Raw genomic sequence first — 27,046 nt, 5'->3', positions numbered from 1 at the left:
TTTTATAAAATTTATGGTGGGTATCCTATATATAATTTGACATCTATGGCAACACTTCAACAGTAACGAATCTTCAGAAAAATATTTTGAGGATTAAGTTAAATGTATATAAATTTTTGAAAATGTCAAATATATAACATATACTAAAATAAAAAAGTATTATGAAAAATTATTAAAAAAATTAAATAAAGAAAACATAGAAGACCAAGTCAAATGCTTGTTAAAAATACAAAGTAAACTTCTAAAAAATTTATACAATTCTGAACATAAGAAGTTGAAAACTATTGTGAAAAGAAATTTCTAAATTTATTAAAGAGGTAAAAACACAGTACCATTTAAAATCTTCTCTATTTTTCAAATCCAAAGCCATCAATTTATGTGCATAAACTTTTTTCTTCTGAAAAATATGAAAAATTCTAAATTTCATGTCTTTAAATAACTCCAAACATTTTCTTCATCTCCCATCGAAGGAACAATAAAAGAAAAAGCTAAACAAACTAGTGAAGAGTTGCAATGAATCCAAAGTATTTTAAAATTTGCATTCAAAACATATTCCATCACATGTATAAGACATGTGAGCTCAATACATAAAAAGAAATTGTGAACTCCAAATAAAAAGAAAAAGCTATCAACATACTTTCTTACATTTGTTCATATAATAAAATACAAGTAATAACAGTGCCTCGAGATTATTAGTTTCATTAGTGTTAACTTTAATCTAATTAATCATCAAATGTTTCCAGAATAGTAGAAGAAACTTTACCCCGAGTGTCAATATCAAAGAATTTTAACACAGCAAAATTAGCCATAATATCATGCATAGATTTAATAATATGAATATATGCTGCTGAAATCTAGCTTAATCCCTTGTTTGCCAATCCAAACAGAAAAGCTAATCGCAGCTAATATAATAATTTCACTACAATTACATATATTTGAATTATTTTAAATATTATTCTGAACTTTTGATTAATGGTACATGTGCATACCTTTGAATTGAGAAAATAAGATGATGTAAGATATTCTTACAACATCAAATCGTCCATTTAACGAAACTTTATTAACACGGAGAGGAGATAAATAAGTATGATACAATCAATACATGATAAAAAAAAATAGTAAAAAGACAATAGATGTTGATGAAGTGTTTAATATCTAAAGATGTGTAACATGATCACTATTGCTTGAACCAAAACCTTAAACTTTTTTGGTTAGGCCAAAACGGGTTGCGAAAAATTGATCTCTGACCCAAAGGGGAGACCATGAGAGGAAGGCAAACAAAGCAGTCATGTGACCAAAAACAATTTGTTTTGGTGGTTTAGGGCGTAAAACCCTTTTAGCCACATGTCTAGCAAAAACTCTACCATCCGTTGCTTTGTTACCCTGAGAAGCTCTAGCTCGCTCTTCAATCACCTCTTTAAAGTCCTTATAAAGCTTCCACTCATAATTACCCAATCTCTCCGTATTTGCCCTCCCAAAGTTTGATCTCACAGAGGCTGGCAAAACTAGAACTACGTTGATCCCAAAAGGCCTAAGTTCTAGGCGCAAACTGTTTGACATGGCATGCACTGCAGCCTTGCTAGCACAATAAGACCCTGCCCAAGGGGTTGAAACTTGGCCTACCACACTTCCAACATTTACTATACTCCCACTTCTTCTCATAGCCATGTGAGGCACCACATGCTGCACCATTCTTAGTTGCCCTAGTGTGTTGATTTCCCAAGCCTTTCTAATTGTATCTAGTGGCAACTCAGCCAATGGCCCAGTGCTACCTATTCCAGCATTATTAATCAATATATCTATGCGACCATGTTTTGATATAACATTCGCCACAGCTGAAGACACGCTTTCATCACAAGACACATCAAGCTCCAATGTCTCTATGTTATCTGACTGCAACTCTGACATGTCTTGCATCCGTTCTGAGATGTCAGAGGCAAAAACGTGGCATTTTTTCTCAGCAAATGCCTTACAGTATTCGTAGCCGATGCCACCTTTCGCACAGCCAGTCACTAGAACTACTTTGCGGTCACTCATTTTGGCTGTACTTTCTTGTTCAATATTTGGCTTCCTATCCCCTTATATAGATGGAATAGATCTAATAATAATAAGGACACTAATTTTAATATCAAATTATCCTATCTTGTTAGCTTATTTTTTGTCACATCATCTCAGGATAAAGAATATTCTTTGCAACATATGCTGTTATGCTTCTTGTATCTGGTTGGATTGGCCGTCTGCCGGCTACGTACACGTTGGACTTGTTTTCTTTACGTCTGCAGTATGTTTTGAAGAGGAAGTTCTGTGGGTTACACAAATGTCAATACCATCTTAGATTAATAAGTTTTTTACAACTTTATTTTCTCATTTCTATTAAATATGGGAGTCACTTTCTGATGCACATTTCGCCACAAACATACTTCCATATGCGCAAGACTTTTTCAGCTTTTAATGAGAGCCACGATGAATTAAAAAATGCAAGAAGCTCTAGTACGGAGTACAAATATGGTACGAAATAAACACATTTTAAGGTTTTCTTCCTTGCCCCTCTTCTGTGATTTATATTCATTTCCAACTGTGTTTAAAAATGCTTGGAGGAGGTTGTATTCCGAAAATTTTATATACGAATTATTAATGTGCAGATTTGATTTCAAATACCAAATGAGGTTACAATTGTAAATACAATATTTTTATTCTCCATTGTCATGCTTTTTCTCTTGGAAAAGGCAGCAGTTACAAAGCTACATAATTTTTTAGCACAAGTTCATAAGAAATCCTGATTATTATTGATTTGGGCAACGACTAGCTATATGTTTGTGTTTCAGGAGCCACTTAAAGTACATGCACCATTTTTAGACTCCCTTTGGATGACATGCCAACGTAGACCTAGCACTTAGTAAGTTGTTATCAGTGAGGGTGTCTGTTTGTCACAACGTAGATCTTGATTCTTGAAACCTACCACCATGGTATGCACCATTTTGGCATTCATGTTATCTGAGCATGTAATTTGCCAGTCTAAATATGGGTATATCGAGGAAAGAGATTCACCAACCATCGGTACTAGAGATGGATCTATTGAGGGAGGAGGCTCACTTAGAAAAACACAAAATCACTGAGATTTAAGGCCAATACTTAGGATTGACACCACTCTAAATTTAAAATCTTAAAGCAATGGATTCTTCTTATATGATGTTTCACTCTTTATTTTTATCCAATAAATTTATTCTGTGTTTCACTCTTTATTTTTATCCAACGTGGATTCCTAACATAAATAAAAATGAACCTACACATTTGAAATGCTACAGCTTACGTTACGTCTTCTCTAATTGGCAAAGAAAACATGATTACATTATCAGCCATTCTAATTTCAACCCAGTGTTTTCTCATCTTCAACGGCCGAGATGCATGACCTAGAATCGAAGTACATAATTTCGATGTTTGGAGGATATCTTATCCTCGGCTTTTGCACCAAATTAGGCAAATATACCATTTTTATTACCAAAATGGGCAAATTTTGACCCAAAGTGAAGTCGTGGAGGGCCAAAACGACTTCAATTGAAGAAGTCGTGCCCCCTGCACGACTTCACCCTGTTCATTTGACCAGGGTTGAAGTCGTGCATCCCAAAAACGACTTTAGGATATGGTAATCGATTACCACACATGTTGTAATCGATTACCATACCGTTTTTAATAAAAAAAATAAAAAAAAAATTGAAATCGTAGGGGGGTTCACGACTTCAATAAGAGAAGTCGTGCACCCCCAACACAACTTTACTTTCTTATTATTTTTAACTTTAATTAATTAAAATCATTTACAATTTCTAAAAAATATTTTTAAATGTATTTAAAATAATTAAAATTATATCTAATTAATAATAAAAAATTTCAATATTATTAAATAAATAAATTTCATACTTTTAATTATTTTTGTAATTAAATTAAACTTTTTATAAAAGAATTTCAATTAAATAATTTATAACTATAATTATCTAATTAAAAATTCAAAAAAAATTATATTTTATTATAATTTATTGTTTTTAATTTTTATTATTATAGTATATTTTTTTACAAAATTATAATTAATTAACAATAATTTCTTTCATTATAAACTATTTAAATTAATAAAATTATTAAATATAAACTAATTAAATTAATAAAAAGATTAAATAACTAAAATCTAAAATCGTGGAGGGGGTTAACGACTTCTTGAATTGAAGTCGTGCTCCCCCCACACACTTTCACTTTATTACTTTTTTTTATTTAAAATAATTTATAATTTTTAGATTATATATTTAAATTATATATTTATTTAAAAATTATATAATTTTTAAATCATCTTTAATTATTTTAAATACATTTAAAAATATTAATAATTAAAGTTTTTTAATATTATTAAATAAATAAATTTTATACTTTTAATCATTTTTTTAATTAAATTAAATTTTTTATAAAAGAATTTTAATTAAATAATTTATAACTATAATTATTATAATTATCTAATTAAAAATTCAAAAAATTTTATATTTCATTATAATTTATTTTTTTAATTTTAATTATTATAGTATATTTTTTTACAAATTATAATTAATTAATAATAATTTTTTTCATTATAAATTATTTATGCATTTTAATTTATGTAATTATAATAATAATAGTTATAAATTATTTAATTAAAATAATTTTAAAAAATGTGATTAATTTTTTAACAAAAATAAGTTTATTTATTTAATAATATTTAGAAACTTTAAATATTAATTATATATAATTTTTAATATTTTAAAGACGTTTAAATATATAATTTAAAAATTATAAATCATTTTAAATAAAAAAAAGTAATAAAGTGAAAGTGTGTGGCGGAGCACGACTTCAATACAAGAAGTCGTTAACCCCCTCCACGATTTTAGATTTTAGTTATTTAATCTTTTTATTAATTTAATTAGTTTATATTTAATAATTTTATTAATTTAAATAGTTTATAATGAAAGAAATTATTATTAATTAATTATAATTTTGTAAAAAAATATACTATAATAATAAAAATTAAAAACAATAAATTATAATAAAATATAATTTTTTTTGAATTTTTAATTAGATAATTATAGTTATAAATTATTTAATTGAAATTCTTTTATAAAAAGTTTAATTTAATTACAAAAATAATTAAAAGTATGAAATTTATTTATTTAATAATATTGAAATTTTATTATTATTAATTAGATATAATTTTAATTATTTTAAATACATTTAAAAATATTTTTTAGAAATTGTAAATGATTTTAATTAATTAAAGTTAAAAATAATAAGAAAGTAAAGTTGTGTTGGGGGTGCACGACTTCTCTTATTGAAGTCGTGAACCCCCCTACAATTTCAATTTTTTTTTATTTTTTTTATTAAAAACGGTATGGTAATCGATTACAATACGTGGTAATCGATTACCATACCCTAAAGTCGTTTTTGGGGTGCACGACTTCAACCCTGGTCAAATGAACAGGGTGAAGTCGTGCAGGGGGGCCACGACTTCTTCAATTGAAGTCGTTTGGGTCCCCCACGACTTCCCCATTTTTGTAATTTTGGTTGAATTTGCCCATTTCGGTAATATTAAAGGCAAATATGCCTATTTTGGTGCAAAAGTCCTTATCCTCCCTAGTTTCACGTTCCTTATTTCTGCAATATTTTTCTCTACTTAGATCCAAATAAGGCATTTCTGTGGTGCTTCTTCAATGCCATCACTTGGTCTTTCGGGATTACTTAGAGATACACTTTTTTGTGCATTATATCGTGCCTCACTCATTTTTATATTATATAATGTCTTTTTAGATATTAAATAAAAACAACAAGCTACCATAGTTATTAAGTGTGTCTAAAGGTAAGATGCCCATTAAAAAAAAATCCATGGTATTGTGGACTTTTACCATGAATTTTGTTGTTTTTTCTAATTGCTTTATTTGTCTAGGTCGGGAGGATATAGTTTTGGATATGACGAGGAATGATAAGTATTTTCTCCTTACATTTTAAACTGCAAGTTGCAAATTTTGGCAATGATGAAGATGGTGGGAGCTTGTTGTTGAGTTTGTGAGAAGTACGTGCATGTAATGTTTGTTTTAGTTGTGCTTAAAATTAATTTTGTTTTATTTGCCTTATCTTTGTCTTTTTGGAAGTGTTGAAGATAGAATTTGAATTTAAATTATTGTTACGCTTAGTTAGGAATCAATTTTAATTTTATAAGTTGTTTTCTGTTATATAAAGTTGTTTCCTAATTTTATGTATAAGCGTTTAACGGTGCTTATATATTTTGTACCTCATTTGAGAAGAAAAAATGAATGAAGAGAGTAGCAATTATTTTCGGAATTGTTTTAACATGGTATCAAATGTTGTTTAATTCTGAGACCCTTGACTTCATTTCCGTACTGTTTTTCAATCCCTAAAATTCCCAATTTAAGCCATGGACAATGCTTCCACCTCTTCACCGTTTACCACCTCTACTCCGTCCTCCAATATTATCATTCAACAAGACAATTCTTCCTTTCCCATCACTGTTATCCTTGATGACTCTAACTATCCTCTTTGGTCCCAACTAATGGACATGCGTATTGGTGCTCGAAACAAATCGGGGTACCTTATTGACGCAACGACGAAACCCTCCATTGATGACCCCACCTATGATAATTGGGTTACTGAGAATAAAAGGGTGAAAAGCTGGCTTATTGACTCCATGAGCCCCCCGTGATGCAGCGGTTTATCTGCCTTGCATCTGCCCACCAAATTTGGGATGTCGTTCTCCGCACATTCTACGATGGATCCGATTAAACTTGCCTTTTCGAACTAAACCAACAATCTTTCTCCACCAAACAACATGGTCGTCCCCTCTCTACTTATTATAGCGAACTACTCTCCATATTTCAAGAGATTGATCATCACATGTCTTCTTCTGAAACCACCGTGAATGGCGTGGTCCAGATGCATTGTTCCATGGCTCGTCTACGCGTTCACATCTTTCTTAGCGGCTTAGACGCTGATTTTGACCAAGTTCGTGGAGAGATTCTTCGTAAAGACCCAAAATTGGACCTTGAGAGCACATATGCATATGTCCGTCGTGAACATCAACAACGTATCACTATGGGTCGTCCTACCCCTACCTCGGATTCCTCAGCTCTACTATCTCAGGTTCCTCATTCTTCCATGATCAATTATCCTCCTAAACACCGTAAGGATAATTCCTCTGGAAAACCCTTATTATGTTCTCATTGTGGTGATTCTGGTCACTCCAAGAATCGTTGCTATGAAATCATCGAGTATCCAACATGGTGGGACTTCACCAAACATCCTCGCTGGAAAGTCTCCTCCAAAGCCCTCCATTCCTCTTCTGATGGTGACTCCTCTCCCTCTCCCCAAGCTAATGTTGTGTATGAAGGTATCCTAGGTAAAACTCTTGCTTTCTCTGCTCACTCTACCAATTCTACTTGGATAATTGATACTGGCGCATCAGATCATATGATTCATGATGCCTCTATGTTAAACCATTGTTTCCCATGCAATAAGTCCACCATAACCACTGCTAATGGTGGTTCTGCCTCCATTACTGGTCAGGGTACCATTACTCTATCAAAAACTCCCACTCTGCATTCTGTTCTTGTTGTTCCTTCTCTTGATTTCAATCTGTTATCTGTTAGTCAGCTTACTTCACAACTTAACTGTAGTGTGCTTTTTTGGCCCACATTTTGTGTCTTTCAGGATGTCTAGACCAAGGTGATTCTTGGCTATGGTGTTAGACATGGAAATCTTTACTTCTTAGACATCTCTAATGGTGGTACTGACTTGCATTGCAGAGCATCTGCTACTAACACTCCAGATTCTTCCCATTCTGGTGCTTGGCTTTGGCATAAGAGACTCGGGCACCTTTCCTTTGGTTATCTTCAAAAATTATTTCCCCATTTATTTTCAAAGTGTCATCCCTCTGAATTTCAATGTTCTACTTGTGAAATGGCTAAAAGCTATCGCGTTCCTTTTTATCCCAGTTTGAATAAAAGTTGTATTCCCTTTAAAGTCATTCATTCTGATATTTGGGGCCCTGCTAAAGTCCCTTCATTTTCTCATTCTTATTATTATGTATCTTTTATTGATGAGTGTACTCGAATGGTGTGGATCTCTTTGCTTAAACATAAAAATGATGTCTTTCCTGTTTTTCAGAAATTTCACAGTATGGTTCAAACACAATTTAATACTTCCATCCAAATTTTTCAATCAGATAATGGCCTCGAGTATAAGAATGGATCCTTTTTTGAATTCTAACTACTAAAGGGATAAAACATGAAACCTCCTGTACGTATACACCTCAACAAAATGGACTAGTTGAGAGAAAAAACAGACAATTGTTAGAGGTAGTACGAGCTTCATTATTTGACATGAATGTCCCTTCCCATTATTGGGGTGAGGTAGTACTCTCTGCTGCCTATCTTATAAATCGCACCCCTTTGAGTGTTTTAGGTTTTCTCACCCCTCAACAGAAGCTTGAAATTTTTTTTTCTATTCTTATGAATCTTGAACCTCGAGTTTTTGGTTGCACTGCCTATGTTCATGTTCCAAAAAAACTACGCGGCAAGCTTGATCCTTGTGCTAAAAAATGCATCTTTGTTGGCTATTCCGACATCCAAAAAGGATATCGTTGCTTTGATCCTCAAACCCACAAAATGCATGTCACACTTGAAGTATCCTTTAGGGAGTCCGAACCTTTCTATTCAGGGGGAGTCAACCCTTCTTCTTCTCCGGGGGAGATTCATCACATTGGAGAAGAAGAATTCTGCTTACCTCTACCTATGACTCCTACTCCAACATCTCCTCTTGTTATGGACAGTCCACCAAATCAAAATCCTTCTCTTGAAGTCTCCACCGATCTTCCAGGTACAGATCTTATCAATGCAAGTCATCCTCCACAAAGTGAGACACCAAATCTACCTTACATACCAAAATCACCTATTGTGGACAGTTCTGAAATACATCCCGAACCTACTATTGAGGTAACTTATGTCCCTATTGTAAACTCTTCCACCCCAACTTCTTCTGACAATCACAATATACAAATCAGAAGATCAGAATGACATAATAAAGGTATACCAAAACCATTTTATGAACCAGATCTAAGAGTGAAAGTAAAGTACCCTATTCGCAGTTATGTATCATCTCATAGATTATCTGAATCATATGCTCTAACGGTTGATCAATTATCCATTATATCTATTCCTAACAGTGTGCAGGAAGCATTAGAAGATCCTAGATGGAAGCAAGCAATGAACATAGAGATGGAAGCATTTCAGAAAAATGGAACTTGGAAAATAACTTCTTTACCAAGTGGAAAAAAGACAATTGGATGCAAATTGGTATACACTGTGAAGTTAAAAGCAGATGGAAGTGTTGATAGATACAAGGCAAGACTCGTGGCAAAGGGATACACACAAAAATATGGGGTAGATTATCAAGATATGTTTGCTCTAGTGGCTAAACTTAACACAATCCGAATCCTAATTTCCATAGCAGCTAATAGAGATTGGCCCCTAAAGCAATTTGATGTAACGAATTTTTTCCTGAATGGTGATTTAAAAGAGAAGGTCTACATGAAGGTTCCACCAGGAGTACAACTAGCACCTTCAAAAGAGAGTGTAGTTTGCAAATTAAAAAAGGCTTTATATGGCCTTAAACAATCACCCAGGGCATGGTTTGGAAGACTCACGTTAGCAATGAAGAAGTTTGGGTATAAACAAAGTAATTCATACCATATCTTCTCTATAAAGCATAACAAAGGAAAAGTGGCCATACTTATTGTCTATGTAGATGATATGGTGTTAACAGGAGATGATGTGGAAGAAATGAAATTACTTGAGAAGAGACTAGCTGCTGAATTTGAAATGAAGGATCTAGGACAACTAAAATACTTTCTTGGCATAGAAATTGCAAGATCTGAACAAGGAATTTTTCTATCTCGAAGAAAATATATTCTAGACCTTTTATCTGACTAGAATGTTGGCTTGCAAGCCAGCTGATACTCCAATTGAAATGAATCATTCTCTTGTTGTATATCCAAACCAGATTGAGACGGACAAACACAGATACCAGAGGTTAGAAGGAAAGTTAATTTATTTGTCTCACACTAGACCTGACATTGCCTATTCTGTGAGCATTGTAAGTAGGTTCATGCATTCTCCTAGTGAAGAACATATGATAGCAGTATACCGTATCCTTAGATACCTCAAAGGTTCACCAGAGAAAGGTCTATTATTTTCAAAAAATGATAAAGCTTGCATAGAAGGATACACAAATTCGGACTGGGCTAGTGATAAAACTACAAGGCAATCAACTTCAGGGTATTTTACATTTGTAGAAGGTAACTTAGTCACATGGAGAAGCAAGAAGCAAAATGTAGTTGCAAGATCTAGTGGTGAAGTTGAATTTAGAGGTATGACATATGACATTTGTGAGTTACTATGGATTAGGAGCATCCTAGCTGATTTGGGAATCAAATATGAACAACCAATGAATCTTTTCTGTGACAACAAGGTTGCGGTAGAAATTGCACATAACCCGGTTCAACATGATAGAACCAAACATGTTGAAGTGGATAGACATTTTATTAAGAAAAAGCTAGATAATCAAGAAATTCAAACTCCATATATTCGGTCGGTCTGAAGATCAACTTGCTTATTTGTTGATTTTCTATTTAATAATTGGGAGTCACAAGGAGCAAGTTGCTATTGTCCAGAATGAAATTGGATTATGATATTATGTTAAGAATTCATTCTTCATACAAAATACACCATAACAAATAAAAGGAAAGAAAAAAAAAAGAGATAAAGGAACAATTCTTGTTCTCTTATTAATTTTCATTAAGTTAAGAGAATATATTTATATACAAATACTAATAGTAAAAAAACTTAAATCGGACTATTAAGATTTTGCGACTGAAAGATCTTAGAGTGTTCTTACAAGTGACTGTTAAGAATTTTAAGATTTCTTCCTAGTTCTTTTTGTTAGATAGAATTAATTTTTGTACTTCTATGTTGTCCTAAGGAGATCTTTTCACTTCTTGTATTTATATTTTTTCTGAGATTTTATACTGTTTGTACTCTGAAAATGGGTTAGGTTTAATAAGTCAATTAACTTGATTTATGATTCAAATCAGACTTCAAAAATTGTAACATAATAAAAATAAGTTTTTCTTAGCCTCGTTTGGTTCGTTGTTCATATGTATTAATACCAAACTACCTCACTGGTTAATGACGTAACCCATTTATTCTTTTATATTAAATATTTTTGTTTATTTTTGTATTATGTCATGAAAGTAAGAAATTTTAACTTCTCTCTGCTCTTTAATCTCTGATGATTTTTTTTTCGCCGATGATAATGGACTATCTAATAACTTCCTTATACTGAAATAAGCATTTCTTTTTTCATCTCATATCTGCCAATTACAATCCATCATCAGGCAAAAGTAGAGTTTTAAAGACTTTACATTTTATTCACAAAGTCGATAGGGTGAAATTTTGTTTGGGGATAAAAGCCAATAAAGCATATTCAAAGTTTTGTATATGTCGACAAAGTGCTAGCAAATTTTGATTATCAAGGTCTAAGATCAGCTACAAATCCCGATTTTAAAGTCATAAGCAAGTTTGAGAACTAATATAAGTAAAATCACAAACAACAAATAATAATATTGCACTGTACACAATTTAAATTTTTACTTACGGACACTTGCATTTTGGAAGGAAAGAGAAAAAAAGACAAGAGTACCAAACATCCTTGTCCATCTCACCGTTGATTTCCAAAAATAGGCAATACGCAGAAGCTGGCATGATAAAGGCGAGTTTGAAAATAGGTTAATTCAGTTTACCTTTATATAATTTTGTTAGATTTTGGATTTTTAAAAACCAGAGGTTTATTAAATAGCACGAGACCCACAAAAACGTTATAATATAATAATAATTTTGTATATTTTTTTTATAACAAAAAATGTAAAAGCGCGTGAGCATAAACATGTATTTTTTCTGGTTTTTATAAAATAAATTACTCAATTATAATTAATAATTAAAAATTGATGTATATTAATCTAAATTATAATATTATTATATGTATGAATATTTTTTAAGTAATATGATAAAAAAAGATTAATTCTTTAAATTAATTTTTTAATTTTAATTTTGCTTAAAGAAAAGCTGAGGGCACAGGATAAGTAAACTGACGAGCTTAAAATGCTAATTTTCTATTCATATTGGTGGTGGAACTCGTAACTTTGAAAGGAGGATTCATCAGGCCAATTTTACTTTTGCACACCACAAAATATGTCTGGAACTGTAACTAGTGAAAGATGGAGGATAAATTAGACTTTCAATGAGAGTGTAGAACTGCTCCAAAAATCATACCCAAAAAAAAACCATCACAGGAACTTTTCATGGTGAATAAGGAAGGAAACATAAAACACAATTTTTTCTTATAACAGTGCATGAAATCCCATAATATCTACTACTATTAGAACGTATTTGTGCCTCGTATCCGAAATAAATGGTAAAAGATAGTACGTGTTTTTGTCTAAGAACAAGACCACTTAGTTAAATAGGTTGATATACGAAGGTGGGGAATTCAAGTATTAGTGCAAGTTCATGTTAAATAAAAATGAAGAAATAAAAATGAAAAAGTAAAACATTATATAAAAATAAAGATTTGTTACTTTAAAGTTTTAAATAGAAAATAGTATTAAATTTTTATATAATTTGAGTTGAATTCTTATTAATATTGTATTTTTTGGTGAACACCCCTCTGGACTCAACAATGATCACCTAAACCAGAATCTAGTATTGGTTAGTTAGAACATGGTCGAGTTTAATAATGTGAACACAGGGAATTTACATTTTTGAATGACAGCTTTTTGAAAGATTGTAGATAAAGCAAAGGAATTGGGTTGTGTTGATTTGAACAGGAATCTAAAGAAAATTGCCTAAACGAGCGTAAGGATTGAACAGAAAAAAGTGAAAATGGATAGCAACTAATCTGATTGGCACCACAGAACCCTGTGAATGATATAGTATGGCATGAGAAGAAAAGGTCTTTGTGCACTTTCTCTTTCTGAGGACATGTATTTAAGTAACCCTTTCATTGAACCCAATACCATTTTTCTCTGCATTTCTCTTCCTTGGTTAACTTTACCCTACGCCCAGTCCATTTCCTCTCTCTTTCTTCTCTCGGCATTAATGTTGCATGTCGTACTCTTTTATGAGAATCTCTTTTATGACTACTTTGCTGACCGCAACATTCAACATTTCCCTTTCCCTTTTACCCTCCTTATCCTTCAAATATCCAAAGAATTTGTACCTTCCATCATCTATAACTTACGGTATAAACCCACCACCACCCTTTTATCCTAGTTTTCACACAACACCACCACTACTACCTATTCTACATTACTTCTAGCCCTGCACACACCTACACCCTTTTTTCACACCAACAGTAAAAAACCAAACTCTCATTATATAGATCCCACGTATACTAACAACACATCCACCCTTAATTGAGATAATGTGATTTTAAGTCCAAGGAGAATAATCTAGCCATCATATCATACTTCTTTTAAGTCACTTTAACAAATATCAATCTTTCATCCTTTTAATTTTACCATGAAACATTAATTTAAAAAGTGGAAGGTTAAAATATTTCTTTTACGTTGCTTTTAGAATAACTTAATCCCTTTTCATATATATATATATATCAGTTAGGTTTTATGGCTATACATAGATAAACAGTGGTGGAATAATATAATATTTTTTGAAGTGATGATGTGATGGGAAAGTAAGTTTTAATGTATGGTTGTATTGTGTGGTTGTTTAGAAACAGGAAAAGCCAAAGCTTTCGCCCAAGATTGGGGTGACTAACAGGTGCCTATCATATATATGAGCTGCAACAGGAAGGCACTGTTCAGTGGATACATTCTTTTATTTGTTATGTACTTTTACTTTATAATCAGAACCCCACAATACATGTGGACATTTCTGGCTTATGAGTGGATTGGACCAAAACAATGTCAAATGTCTCGAAAAGAATGGCCATCCCATCCCAATCAGGTTAGACCGGGTTACCTGCACCCCTGCCCTCGTTTTATCCTCAGATGCATTATTTAGGTTGTGTTTCTTTCAGCTTAAATACAGTAGCAACGGACGGAATTCTGTGTTTGTTTCTCCTTATTTACGGGAATGTAAGAGCCACAATTTGGGCACTTAATCCACATCCATCTGTTGAGTAAAAAGATTACAAAGGATTAGAAAAGATGGTCAGATCACATTTTCATTTTACAATGTTTTTTTATATTTTTATTGTGTCGGTTCATTTTGTTCATTTTGTTAACGAAGAGCAATATATTGAATGCACTAAGAGATGTAGAAGGAGATCTCTTGGATACACCTATTAATAACTAATAATATTATTAATTTTTTAGTTCAACAAACCATTAAAATAATTTTTCAGTCAATCATATTTTATTTTAAATTTATTATATCTACTAAAATTTTATTCCAACTAAATAGATTATATTTTCTATTAATTCTAAATTATTTTTATGTAAATAAAATTGATTTTTTATTAATTTTAATTATAGGGATAAAAGAGTAATATTATATTTTAATTTATTAAAATATTTTTTTATCTATCACATTCTTCAAATCATTCACAAAATTTAACTCACAAAATTTAACAAACTTTACCTTCAAATCTTTCTATCTATTTCTTAAAGCAAACAATACTACTATCACATATCTATTTTCTCAAATTCATTCACACATTTTCTCTCAAATCCTCCCCTTAATTCAAAAACACTTTTAGGAATTACGAATTTCCTCCGTAATATATAACTTAACAAAATTGTAAGGAAATATACCTAATATTTTCTTACACCAATAAATGGAGCTATCTTCAACTCGCTAGCGTGAAAAGAATTGATAAGAGTCAAATCAAACATACGTTCCCTCACTATTCTATCAATTAACAGAATCTAAAAGTGAAAATATATGAACTCAATCATTGATCATGTATTTTTCTTAAAGATTTTACAACCACAAGAACTTACACGGAGAAATACCCTCAAAGATTAATTACAATAAAAATAATTTGGCCTAAAAATAATAAGCTCGTCTTGAGAAAATGCAGATGATGTAGGCCTAGAACCACACAATAAAGCCTCACATATTCGTCAACAAAGAAGAGTTTGAACTTTCCTAAACTCAATGAAAGGTTTTATCTTGAGTAGAGTTGTCAATTTGGTCAACTCCAAATCCTTGTCCAACGATCAAGATCCAAAAGTCTTCAATTGGAAAAGTTCACAAAGTCAAAATGATCACAAAGCCATATAGACCAGGCCAACTCATGTTTAAACATGAAAAAAATATTATTATTTTAAATATATATTATTATACATATAAAAAAATCAGTATGAGAGCCAAAACTTAAGCTCTAATCGACATTCGTTTTAGGTCACCTATCCCAACCTTCATCGTGGGTCAACATATCTCGACTTTTTGGGTTAGTTTATCTCGACCTTTTTCTTGGATCCACTTGTCATGACCTTCATTCCAAGCAGGCTTATCTCGATATTCGGTCAAGAACGACCTACCTCGACCATATACCCAAATCTACCCCTCACGACCAGTCTCAAATTTCAGCCCTCTAGACCTTTAGTCTAAGGTGACCTGTCTAAACCTTTGATCTGGGATGACTTATTCTAACCATCAACATGAGTCGGCTTGGCTAAACCATTAACACGAGTCGAACTTGTCTCGGCCTTTGGCCCGGGTCAGTGCGTTTCAACATTCAATCCAAACAGTCTCATCGTGATCTTCGACTGATCCAACCTTCGACTTAGGCAATCATGTCTCAACATTCAGTTCTGGCCAACGTGTCTTGACCTTTAACCCAGGTCGACCTGACTTGACCTTCGACCTAAGCCAACTTGTATCGACCTTCGGCCAAGGCTGACTTGTCTCGACATTCGTCCAGGTCTAGGCCAATTTGTCTTAACCTTTGGTCTGGGTCGATCAGTTTCGACCTTCGGCTTAAGCCAAGTTAGTTTGACCTTTGACCTAAACCGATCCATTTTGACCTTCGGTTTGAGTCGACGAATCTGAACTTTCAACCCGAACCGACCCATCCTAACCTTCAGCCCGAATCGGCTAGTCTCAACATTTGGCCCAGATAGGCACGTCTCGACCTTCAGCTTGGACCGACCTGTCTCAACCTTTGACCTGGACCAACACGTTTTGACCTTATGCTTGAATCGGGTCGTCTCGACCTTCTATCCAATACGACTCAACCTTAACCTCTTACCTAGGCTAAATGTGTTGTTTTTAAGAGTTAATAAAAGTCTTTATAGTGAAGTCAAACTCATCTTACCCCTCACCTATCACCTAACTCACTTGAGATGGAGTTTTGGAGATTGAAACTTTTTGTTGACTCCTTCGTTTGAGAGAAAAATAAAGCTTATTCAAAGGTGAACTATAGAACTGATTCATGGACCAAGACTGCTCTAGTAATTTGTATACATATACATTAAGAAATGCGAAAGAAAAGAAAAATAAAACAGACACCAAAAGCACTAAATGACAGTTGAGAGGCAAAGAAAACATGTTTACAATCATATTCTTACCGCTATTTTGAATCTCTCGGTAGATAACACTTGGCACATACCTTTCGCTGTACATCTTTAGCCATATACCGATTGGCAACTAAATATAACCATTCATAATGATTCAAACATGAACGGAAAACGTAATTATAATCATCATTTCCAAATCAAGTTTGCACTATAAAATTGAATTCAGTGAACTACACTATATATAGACAGCATATTTCTAGATTAGACTACAATATTTGTATATGATTTTTTAATCAAATCCACAACTTCCAATATGTTGTTGCCGATATGATTCAAGGAAATCTAATTTACTGAAACAAATCTTCTTAAATTGAACATTATTACAGTTATGAGAATTTAAAATTCTATAAAATACAGCATTAGGCAACAGGAACTTTGCAGCAGACCTCTAAAACATCATCTAACGGGGCATGATCACCTGTCCCTTCGTCTTTCCTTGCATATAATAGCTCCTTCCCTCTGAACACAAACATTCCTCCCTGAAAAAACAAAAACGAATCAATACTATAGGGAAACATGGTAGAACTATTTTTATCACTTTTGCTTCCAGATTAATGTATCAACCTGCTGCAATACACTGCTTATATCATTTGGAGTAGCTCCAATTGTATAGTTCTCCGCAGCTTTCTGCAGAGAATCATATCTTGAAAACACCTTTGCCTGTGTTATAAATTTTAAGGTTAAAAAGGTATATTAATCAGCATGCATAATTGTTAATCTCTCTCTCACTCACTCACACACATATATATTCTATTTGTGTATGTTTTTTTTTTTTTATTTATGGAGAAGTGGGAGGTCTAAGCTTACACTGGCAGGGTTGAGGAAAGTTCGGCCCAAACCATGGTATAGTTTCAAAACATTATATGCCTGAAAGAAGGGGATATTAGACCATATTGAACTAAAAGATATGTCAAGTAGGTGAATGTTGAGGTAGCTAACCACATCTTACCTTGCGCTCAGGATCAGCATAAAGGCAATCCATTGGGAATGGTAACTGTCAGTGCAAATATCAAGATAGAGAGAAAATATCAGTTTTGATATGAAGAACATGTTCATACCACTATTAATACATACAGGTAAGTTTGCATTAAAAGTCTTCCAATTTCAGATAGAGAAGCAAAACTAGGCCAGATCAAGGTAAAGATGACCATTATACTGCTAACCTCGCGCGAATTTAGGACACAAATGATGAACCTTCAATGAAATGGATTTAAAATTGAATCACAAACAGCTAAGCCAAAATGTACCCAGGACTAATAACTAAAACTAAACTTCACAAGTATGATACTTGATGGAACCAATGGATAGAATTTAGGCAGATTATAAACTGGAGTGTGTGCGTATGCGCATTTAAAAACATTACCTGTATTCAATTTCATACAAGAAAATAAATGTGAGAGATAAAGTAGAAATATATTACATATATGCTTGATTAAAAAAACAGAAAAATGTAAAATAATTATTTGAATATTTTTATTTAGTGAACTATCAGTTATGTTGGTACCTAATTGATTACGTTTATCTGTCATACTGGTACCATATATGTTGCATAATAAACTGTAGACAATTATGTTTTCATCGTAATTGATTATTTACTTTGCATTTATTAGTTATTTTTGTTACTTTATAGAGAAATAAAAAATTATGGGATTTGTTAAGACGTGGACTTTAAGTCTAACTCAATCCTCACAAAATCGGTTTGTAAGGTGAGATTTGCACTCAGTTATATACTATAAATTGACCTTATTTCTAGTTGATGTATGACTTCCAACATACCCCCTCATGCCGAGGTAATTGATTATTTATTTTGCATTTGTTAGTTATTTTTGTTACTTTATAGAGAAATAAAAAATTATGAGATTTGTTAAGAAATGGATTTTATGCCTAACTCAACCGCATAAAACCGGTTTGTATGGTGAGGTTTGCACCCACTTAAATTGGTCTTAGCTTTAGTCAATGTGAGACTTCCAACACACCCTCTCACGTCGAGGTATATACATCTTGAGCGTGAGACTAGACATTAATGGGTGGTCCAATACCGGTCCGATAACGGGTGGAACAATATGTCCAACAAACAACAAATATCGTTAGGATAAACTCTAACCATAGCTCTGATACCATGTTAAGAAGTGGACTTTAAGCATAACTCAACCCCACAAAACGGCTTGTAAGGTGAGGTTTAAACCCACTTATACACTCTAAATTGGCCTTATCTCTAGTTGATGTAGGACTTCCAATAGAATTCACACTTTTATCCTCCATCATTTTCCTATAACACAATTTATCTTCTTTTTTTATCATCCATTTCTTCTGTCTTCATCTTATTTCTACAATGTTTGAGAGATATTAAACACTCTATTTTCACACTACTTAATAATAGGTATGAGAAATATTAATAGAAATACATTCTTTGAACTTAGCACTTAATTAAAAATTACAAATGTTTTGTGAGTCTCGTGCTATTTAATAAACCTCTCATGATATTGTAGTTTTTAATAAATTTTAATCAAGTGAGCATATTGAAAATGAGTTGCTAGCACTCGCTCCATAGATATACAACATATATTAAACCCATTCTCTCAGTTTTATTGTAATGCAATATACTGTTTTTTTAATGTACTTTTTTTTGTTTATTTTTTTTGTACAAAGTGATAAAACAATAATAGTGTTTTAATATTAAAATTAATTGCACTTACATATTCGAGGTAATGCTAAATGACACTAACATCTTCTTTTATTTTTAAAATATATACACATCCCTTATATTTTTAATAAAATGAGACACACATCTACCTCCTCGTGTTTTTTTTAAAAAAAGGCATTTACATTTTAAAGCTTTTAAGAAAGGAACAATCACATCCCTTATTTTTTATTTAAAATAGTATACTCACTGAAACTTAAATAAAAAATATAAAAATTAAATATTAAAATTTTAAAATATGATAAATAAACACTATTTTATAAAATAGATTAATTCAATTTAAGAAACATTGTTCTCATTTTTAAAGTCTCCTTAGATAAGTTTACATATTAATCTCTAACCCAATAGACCGAAGAAATTCCATTGCAAGACATAATAGTGATATCACACTCAAATTTAAAAACAAATCTTCTAATTCAACTTTTAATAAAGAGGTATGAATGTCATTTAATATTTATGAAAATAGTTTCCCAAAAATAAACTACAAAAGGCACTAATTTAAACTTCTTACAATCTAACTTATTTACAAAACAGTGAAAGATCTTTCATTCTAAGTGAATTTTATGATTATCAATGATTTGTCATCCAATCTAAAAACCTTCACCTAAATTTGCATTAGTCGATTCCAAGATTTTATAGGATTCTATCTCTCCATATCTAATGTCTCGCCTAAACTAATACGAACCTCGGATTACTTGTATGGCCTATGTCTAGCTTTGTTTTTATATTATATTTTAGAGCATACAACAAAATGACAAAGGTGGACAGAGAAATTACTCTTTCAGCAAGAACGCGGGCTTTATTGGGAGTACCAACACCCACGGCAATTAGCTTCACACCAGCTGAATCAAATCTTGCTTTCGATTCTCTCAAGGTCAATGCCAATTCCCAACTTTTAACAATAACAGACAAGGCATAAATTAGAAATACTATCTCTCAAACAAATCTTGATTAGCTGAAGATCAGTTACCAGCAAATGCATCCAAAGTGCCTCAATAGTGCCACTACAGCCACTCCCTGCATGAATTAAGACTAATCTAATGCAACATACGAAATTAATCTAACATTAGCATAACAAGTTTATATCACAGAAGAGAAGTCATATTTTAAAATGGAGAAGAAATCATTATAGACATGATAAATTTCAAAAGATATATAATTCTCACAGTATTATAATCGACATGTGAAACATCGAAGCAGTGCGTAGATGAATACCTATCCGAATATCCAATATACATTAAGCCTAGCATTAGAAGCATATTAATCACTCTTGCTCAAAAAGCCAACGGATAATTTCCGTTAGTTCACTTTCATGTTCACTTCACCAAATTAAAACACGCAATACAGACACACAATGCAAGAACCAATCAAACCAAATTAAACTAGTTATTTAGTTAAAACCCCCCGCATAAAGAACAAAACAAACAAGGATGGAGTAATAAAGGGGTATGATACGGGTAAAGATGAAAGCTTTTACAGATAAATAGAAGGCATACTGACCTGGTACTGGTCCCAGAGATCACTGAACCTTACTGGCTCGCCGGAAGCGGTAAAAATGCTAACATCACCGAGAGTTTCCGCTATTTGGGGACTATACTGGGAATTGGAAACCCTTGGAGAAATTATAGAATGTCTGCGGCTGACACGGAGACCATTTGAGAATATGAATTTGGGGGAAGAATTAAAGAGAGTGGCTGCCGGAAAAGCGTGAGAATTTGGGGCTGGAATTGATGGACGGAAAGTAGGTGACAGAGATTGCAGAGTTGCCATAGTTTGCTAGGCGGAGTCTTGGAATTCAATAGCAACTCTAATTCCCAAGGTGGTGCAAACCGTGGACGAAGACGGATGATGTCAACGAACAGAGCCACAGAAATTTCCGTGGCGGGAGCGGCTCTCCACGCACATAACCTTACATCAGTTTTGTTAAGATTAATTATAATTTTAGGATTGAAATTTAATGTAAACTAGTTTAATATTTTTAAAATAATATTAATTTAAAATTATCAAATTATAATAAATTGTAAAAATTTTTAATTTTTAAACGTAATATTATGCGTGATATTAATGTTATTATTTTAGTTAATTTAATTTGTTGAAGCAAGAGCGGTGTCCAAATACTATTAGTGTCCAAATACTATTAGTATTATTATTTAATTATAATACTATTATTACTATTAGTAGTATTAGTATTGGTATTATACAAATTTATAAATATACACCAATTTAATTTTTGTTATAAATTTAATAATTCATAAGGTATTATTAAATATTTAAATATATGTTGTAATAATATTGATTAATCATTTTAGGGTTAAATATGTTTTTAGTCCCTGAAGTATCAGACGATTTTGTTTTTAGTCCCTACTCAGAACTTTGATGGTTTTTAGTCCTTATTGTTTTGAAACTCTGAGTATTAGTCCTTAAAATTGGACGGCGTTAACTTTGATCAGACGTGGCAAACGGCGATGCTACGTTTTATGCCTGCTGTCCTCTTCACCCTCTGCCACGTTGGTTGTTTAAGTTTTGAAATGAGATTAAGTATGTTAAGTGTGTATTTGGTTCGTCATCTATTATAAATGAAATTTTAAGAAGATGGATTCTTCTTCGTCAAAGAAAACTGAGGAGGTAGATCTGAAGGTTGGAGTTCGTCTTCGAGGAGGTAAGTTGATACGATTTATTAGCCCTCATGTACATCACCTCCCCATCACCTCCAGCTTCGTAAGGACGTGTTCCGCACGGGCGTACGCCGCTCCTTTTCCAAACACAATCAACGGCCTCTCCGCGCGTCTAAGCAGAGAAACAGCTTCTTCGATCTTCGAATTGGAAATAGAATAAGGTTCGGGTTTCGCGCGGTTTTTTTCCACTTCGGTCAAGAGTTTTTCCGCTTCGGATTCTGATATCTTTTGATGTAAGACATCGGTGGGGAGATCTAAGTAGCACCCACCCGGCCGGCCTGATTGGGCCCATTCCAAAACTTGGGCCACACAGGCCGGGATTTCGGAGATGTGAGAGGCTCTGACGGAGAGTTTGGAGAAAGGCTTGGTGGCTTCAATCTGGTTGAGTTCCTGGAAGTCGCCGCGGCCGACGTCGGCCTGGTCGCAGGAGCTGGATCTGAATTTATACACGAGTGGAAATTTGGGACCTTGTCGAATTTGCCTCCACCTAACCACGACTTCAGTCAGATAACTCATAACATAACTTAGTTACTGTAATTATAATTATTGGTAAACAAGGGCCTGGGAGTGGAAGACCCTTGTCATCTTGTTCTTGTTCGTCTTTTCCCTTTGTGTTTGCGTCTTCCTTTATGATTTTGGACATTGTTTCAGAGGAGGGGACTTGGATGTCTTTATTTCCAGCATTGTTGGTCCAATGGAAATGCCTCTTGGAGGATGAGTCTTGAGGTTGAGGGGTTGAGGTTGTATCCATGATTGGGGTCTTAATATGAGAAAGAAGAACAAGCTTTAAAGGAAGGTCAGATAGTAGAGAGAGGGAGGGAGACAGAGAGACGGACAGAATCTGGTTTCTTCTTTTTACTGTTGGGGATAGATATGTTGGGCTTTTAGGTTTATTTAATTATTTCTTTGTTGTTCTAGCCATCTCCCCCTTTCATATAGTGAGTACAAGAGATTCCTGATAAAAGAAACATAACCAGTCCCACCCAGATCTACCTTCTCAGCTTTCTTTGCCCCAACTGCATTGACGAAGAAGAACCCAACTTCTCAAAATTTCATTTATAATAGATGACGAACCAAATGCACATTTAACTTACTTAATCTCATTTCAAAACTTAAACAACCAACGTGGCAGAGGGTGAAGAGGACAGCAGGCATAAAACGTAGCATCGCCGTTTGCCACGTCTGATCAAAGTTAACGCCGTCCAATTTTAAGGACTAATACTCAGAGTTTCAAAACAATAAGGACTAAAAACCATCAAAGTTCTGAATAGGGACTAAAAACAAAATCGTCTTATACTTCAGGGACTAAAAACATATTTAACCCATCATTTTATTTCAATCAATATAATCAAACTCTTTATTTAAATATTATATTTATAACACTTAAACATAATTATGTGAATAAATTACCTTTTAAATATAATAATAATTAATTAACTTTCCTAACATAAGTTGAAAAAAAAAACACCCGAAAAATTCATACACAAATCAGTTACTGACAAAGTATCTTACATTATTATAATATGGTCCGTTTAATACAAAATCAACTTAAAGCAATCAAACATTACATTAATAATTAATTATAAAACTTAAATATACTTACATAAATAAATTATTTAAATATATTAATTATGTTAATTTTCTGAACACAAATTACAAAAAACAAAAAAAGGACCCGTGCATATGCCCGGGTTTCGGACTAGTATATTACAATCACTACTTCTATATCTACTTTTGCTACTGAAATTGAGTTTATGTGTAAATGACTTTTAATCATACCTTACATGCAATATGTTGTCACCGATAAGATTCAGGGAAATCTCGTCTACTATTTCCTAAACTATGCAAATTTTTACTTCTTTAGGCAACAGGAGCTTTGCAGCAGACATTAAAAACATCATCTAAGGGGGCATGGTCACCTGTCCCTTCGTCTTTCCTCGCATACAGCAGCTCTTTTCCTCTGAACACAAACATCCCTCCCTGAAAAATAGAAAGGATCAGTATTTCAGGGGATACAATATGCATAATATTGCTTTCATCTTTTTGCTGTCAGATTAATGTATCAACCTGCTGCAACACACCACTTCTATCATCTGGAGTGGCTTCAATTGTATAGTTCTTGACAGCTTTCTGCAGAGCATGATATCTCGAAAACACCTTTGCCTGTGATATCAAATGTATGGTAAAAAAGTATAATCAGCAGTTCTGCATGCATAAATTACAAATGCTTCCAAAAAATAAATGTAACTTCAAAGATGTTAGAGGCTGAGCTTACACTGGCTGGATTGAAGAAAGTTCGGCCAAAACCATAGTAAAGGTTCAAAACATCATATGCCTGAAGGAATGCCAAATTGGTTAATATTCAACTAAAAGATGAATTATGTGGGTGAATGTTCCACAAGCCATCCCAAGCATATTTTACCTTGCGATCCGGATCAGCATAAAGACAATCCATTGGAAATGGTAACTAAAGAAAAAAACATCAAGACAAAAATATCAGTTCTGATATCACGAACATGTTCATATCAATACAATACAAATTGTTCATTTACATGAAGTCTTCAAAATTCAAACAGAGATTGAAACTCTGTGCCTGGTTAAGATAAAAATGACCATTCCACTGCTAAACTTGAGTCAATAAGCAACAGAAAGGGTGAACTTCAATAAAATGGATTTAAATTTGAATCGCAGACCACTCAACTGAAATACACTCAAGTTTTGAGACTGTCAACTGAAAATAAATCTCATTAGAATGATAGATACTTTAAGGGACGACGATCGATACTGTGGGTTTATATAGGGTATCTATTTTAGTGTCCATAGTTGATAGGTAATACAAACACGGGCATATGATATAAATCCATCATCTCCATTTTAGTTATATAGAATATACTTTCTTTTAAAATGTCCTTTTTCTACAAACTGGTGAAACAACAATATTATTTTAAATTAGCCATGAAAAACCAATAAAACAAAAAACATTAACTCAAAAGTTCAACATCCAACTCAACTACGAAAGATTGAAAGATCTTTCAAATCTTAATTATAAAATATAACAAATATAAACTCATGAGAGTGTGGGTAAAACGGGAGGTTGCCTACTGTGATGTCCAAACCCAGACCTTCAAAGTATCATTTAACTAGACCTAACTCTGGGCCGTTTAATAAACAAAACCTCATTCATTGGAAGTACTTTTTATAAGTATCAGTTGGGTTTAGGTTAAATTGTCATCCCAAATCCAAAACCTTAACTAAAAATTAGTCTTCGTTGACTTCAAAGTTTACCAGAATCAACCTTTCCTGATTTAATCACACCTAAACTAACAAGGGATGTCCTTTACTAATATAACGAACAATGATTGTCAAAAAATAACTCCAACAAATAACCCTAAAACAATGACTTATTTTTGTGTTACTTTCTAAAGCATGGACCTCGGCAGGAAAAGCCATAATGACAAAGGAAGCCTCACAACTTACTCGATTAGCAAGCATGCGAGCTTTATTGGGAGAACCAATACCCACTGCAATTAGTTTGACACCAGCTGAATCAAACCTTTCTTTGGATTCTTTCAAGGCTGAAGCCAATTCCCAGCTAATAACAAGATTCCACAAGGCATAAATTAGAAGAACTATCACATAAATATGTCTTAATTGATGACTAAGCGTGAGATCAGTTTACCAACACGGGCATCCAAAGTGCCTCAACAGTGCCACAAAAGCCACTCCCTGAAAGAATTAAGACTAATTTAAGACTAATATAATACAACATACGGAATTAATCTAAAATCAATATAAAAAAGTTTATATCACAGAAGAGAACTCATATTTTAAAATGGAGAAGAAATCATTATAGACATGATAAATTTCAAAAGATATCTAATTCTCACAGTATTATAATCGACATTGGTATGAATATTTTAATAAAATAAAAGTAAGAAAATTATAAAAATGCAACCAAAACCATGGAAATATCGATGCAGTGCGTGATATGAAAACCTGTCGGAATATCCAATACACAGTAAGGCTAGCATTAGAAGCATATCAATCACCCTTGCTCATAAAACGAACGGATAATTTCCATTAGTTCACTACCATGTTGGATTCATCAAATTAAAACACGCAATAGAAAAGATCAAACATACGATGTAAGAACCAACCAGACCAAATTATACTAGTTATTTAGTTCAAACCCCCACAGAAAGAACAAAACAAACAAGGATGGAGTAATGAACGGGTGTGAAAAGGTGATAAAGATGAAAGCCTTTACACACAAATAGAAGGTATACTGACCTGGTTCTGGTCCCAGAGATCACTGAACCTTACTGGCTCGCCGGAAGCGGTAAAAATGCTAACGTCAGCGAGAATTTCCGCGATTTGGGGACTATACTCGGAATTAGAAACCCTTGTAGAAATTATGGAGTGTCTGCGGCTTATACTTAGGCCCTTTGAGCTGGTGAATTTGTGGGAAGAATTAAAGGGAGTGGCTGCCGGAAAAGCGTGAGAATTTGGGGCTGGAATTGATGGACGGAAAGTAGGTGACAGAGATTGCAGAGTTGCCATAGTTTGGTTGGCCAAGTTGTGGAATTCAATAGCAACCCTAATTCCCACGGTGGTGCAAACCGTGAAGAAGTTGGATGATGTCAACGAGCAGAGCCACAGAAATTTCCGTGGCGGGAGCGGCTCTCCACGCACATAACCTAACATCAGTTTTGTTAAGATTAATTATAATTTTAGGATTGAAATTTAATGTAAATTAGTTTAATATTTTTAAAATAATATTAACTTAAAATTATCAAATTAATATAATTTTTAAATGTAATATTATTCATCGTATTATGGTAATTATTTTCGTTAATTTAAACTCTATTATTGAGAAAAAAACTCATAAGATCCAAATTTAATATTTCTAGTTTACTCTTAATTATAGTATAAAATTAAAAAATAAAAATAAATTATTGAAATATTACTGCAAAATTATTCATTACATTTTAT

At 32.9% G+C, this 27,046-nt stretch overlaps 3 protein-coding genes across 3 annotated transcripts; all 3 read right to left on the bottom strand.

Annotated features, from left to right (window-relative positions):
• Positions 1-1,197: 1,197 nt before the first annotated feature.
• Positions 1,198-2,037, bottom strand: LOC124827855 (short-chain dehydrogenase ptmH-like). Its single transcript, XM_047301006.2, has one exon. It carries the CDS (start codon positions 2,035-2,037, stop codon positions 1,198-1,200), a length of 840 nt encoding a protein of 279 aa, XP_047156962.1.
• A 14,742-nt stretch (positions 2,038-16,779) lies between these two features.
• On the bottom strand, positions 16,780-21,301 carry LOC124827862 (thioredoxin-like protein AAED1, chloroplastic). Its single transcript, XM_047301013.2, has 7 exons — positions 20,880-21,301; positions 20,350-20,396; positions 20,157-20,271; positions 17,628-17,672; positions 17,486-17,545; positions 17,243-17,338; positions 16,780-17,157 (listed from the first exon to the last, which is right to left on the bottom strand). The coding sequence occupies exons 1-7, from the start codon at positions 21,147-21,149 to the stop codon at positions 17,038-17,040; spliced, it is 753 nt and encodes a 250-aa protein (XP_047156969.1). The 5' UTR covers positions 21,150-21,301; the 3' UTR covers positions 16,780-17,037.
• Positions 21,302-23,650: 2,349 nt separating this feature from the next.
• On the bottom strand, positions 23,651-26,758 carry LOC124827861 (thioredoxin-like protein AAED1, chloroplastic). Its single transcript, XM_047301012.2, has 7 exons — positions 26,345-26,758; positions 25,734-25,780; positions 25,532-25,646; positions 24,477-24,521; positions 24,330-24,389; positions 24,122-24,217; positions 23,651-24,034 (listed from the first exon to the last, which is right to left on the bottom strand). The coding sequence occupies exons 1-7, from the start codon at positions 26,756-26,758 to the stop codon at positions 23,915-23,917; spliced, it is 897 nt and encodes a 298-aa protein (XP_047156968.2). The 3' UTR covers positions 23,651-23,914.
• Positions 26,759-27,046: the final 288 nt, after the last annotated feature.

This window comes from Vigna umbellata, chromosome 1, assembly GCF_029865625.1.
Source record: "Vigna umbellata cultivar VRB3 chromosome 1, Vumbellata_1.0, whole genome shotgun sequence".
Taxonomy (NCBI): Eukaryota; Viridiplantae; Streptophyta; class Magnoliopsida; order Fabales; family Fabaceae; genus Vigna; species Vigna umbellata.
The sequence above is the reverse complement of the archived record's forward strand: the minus strand, read 5'-3'. Positions and strand labels throughout refer to the sequence as shown.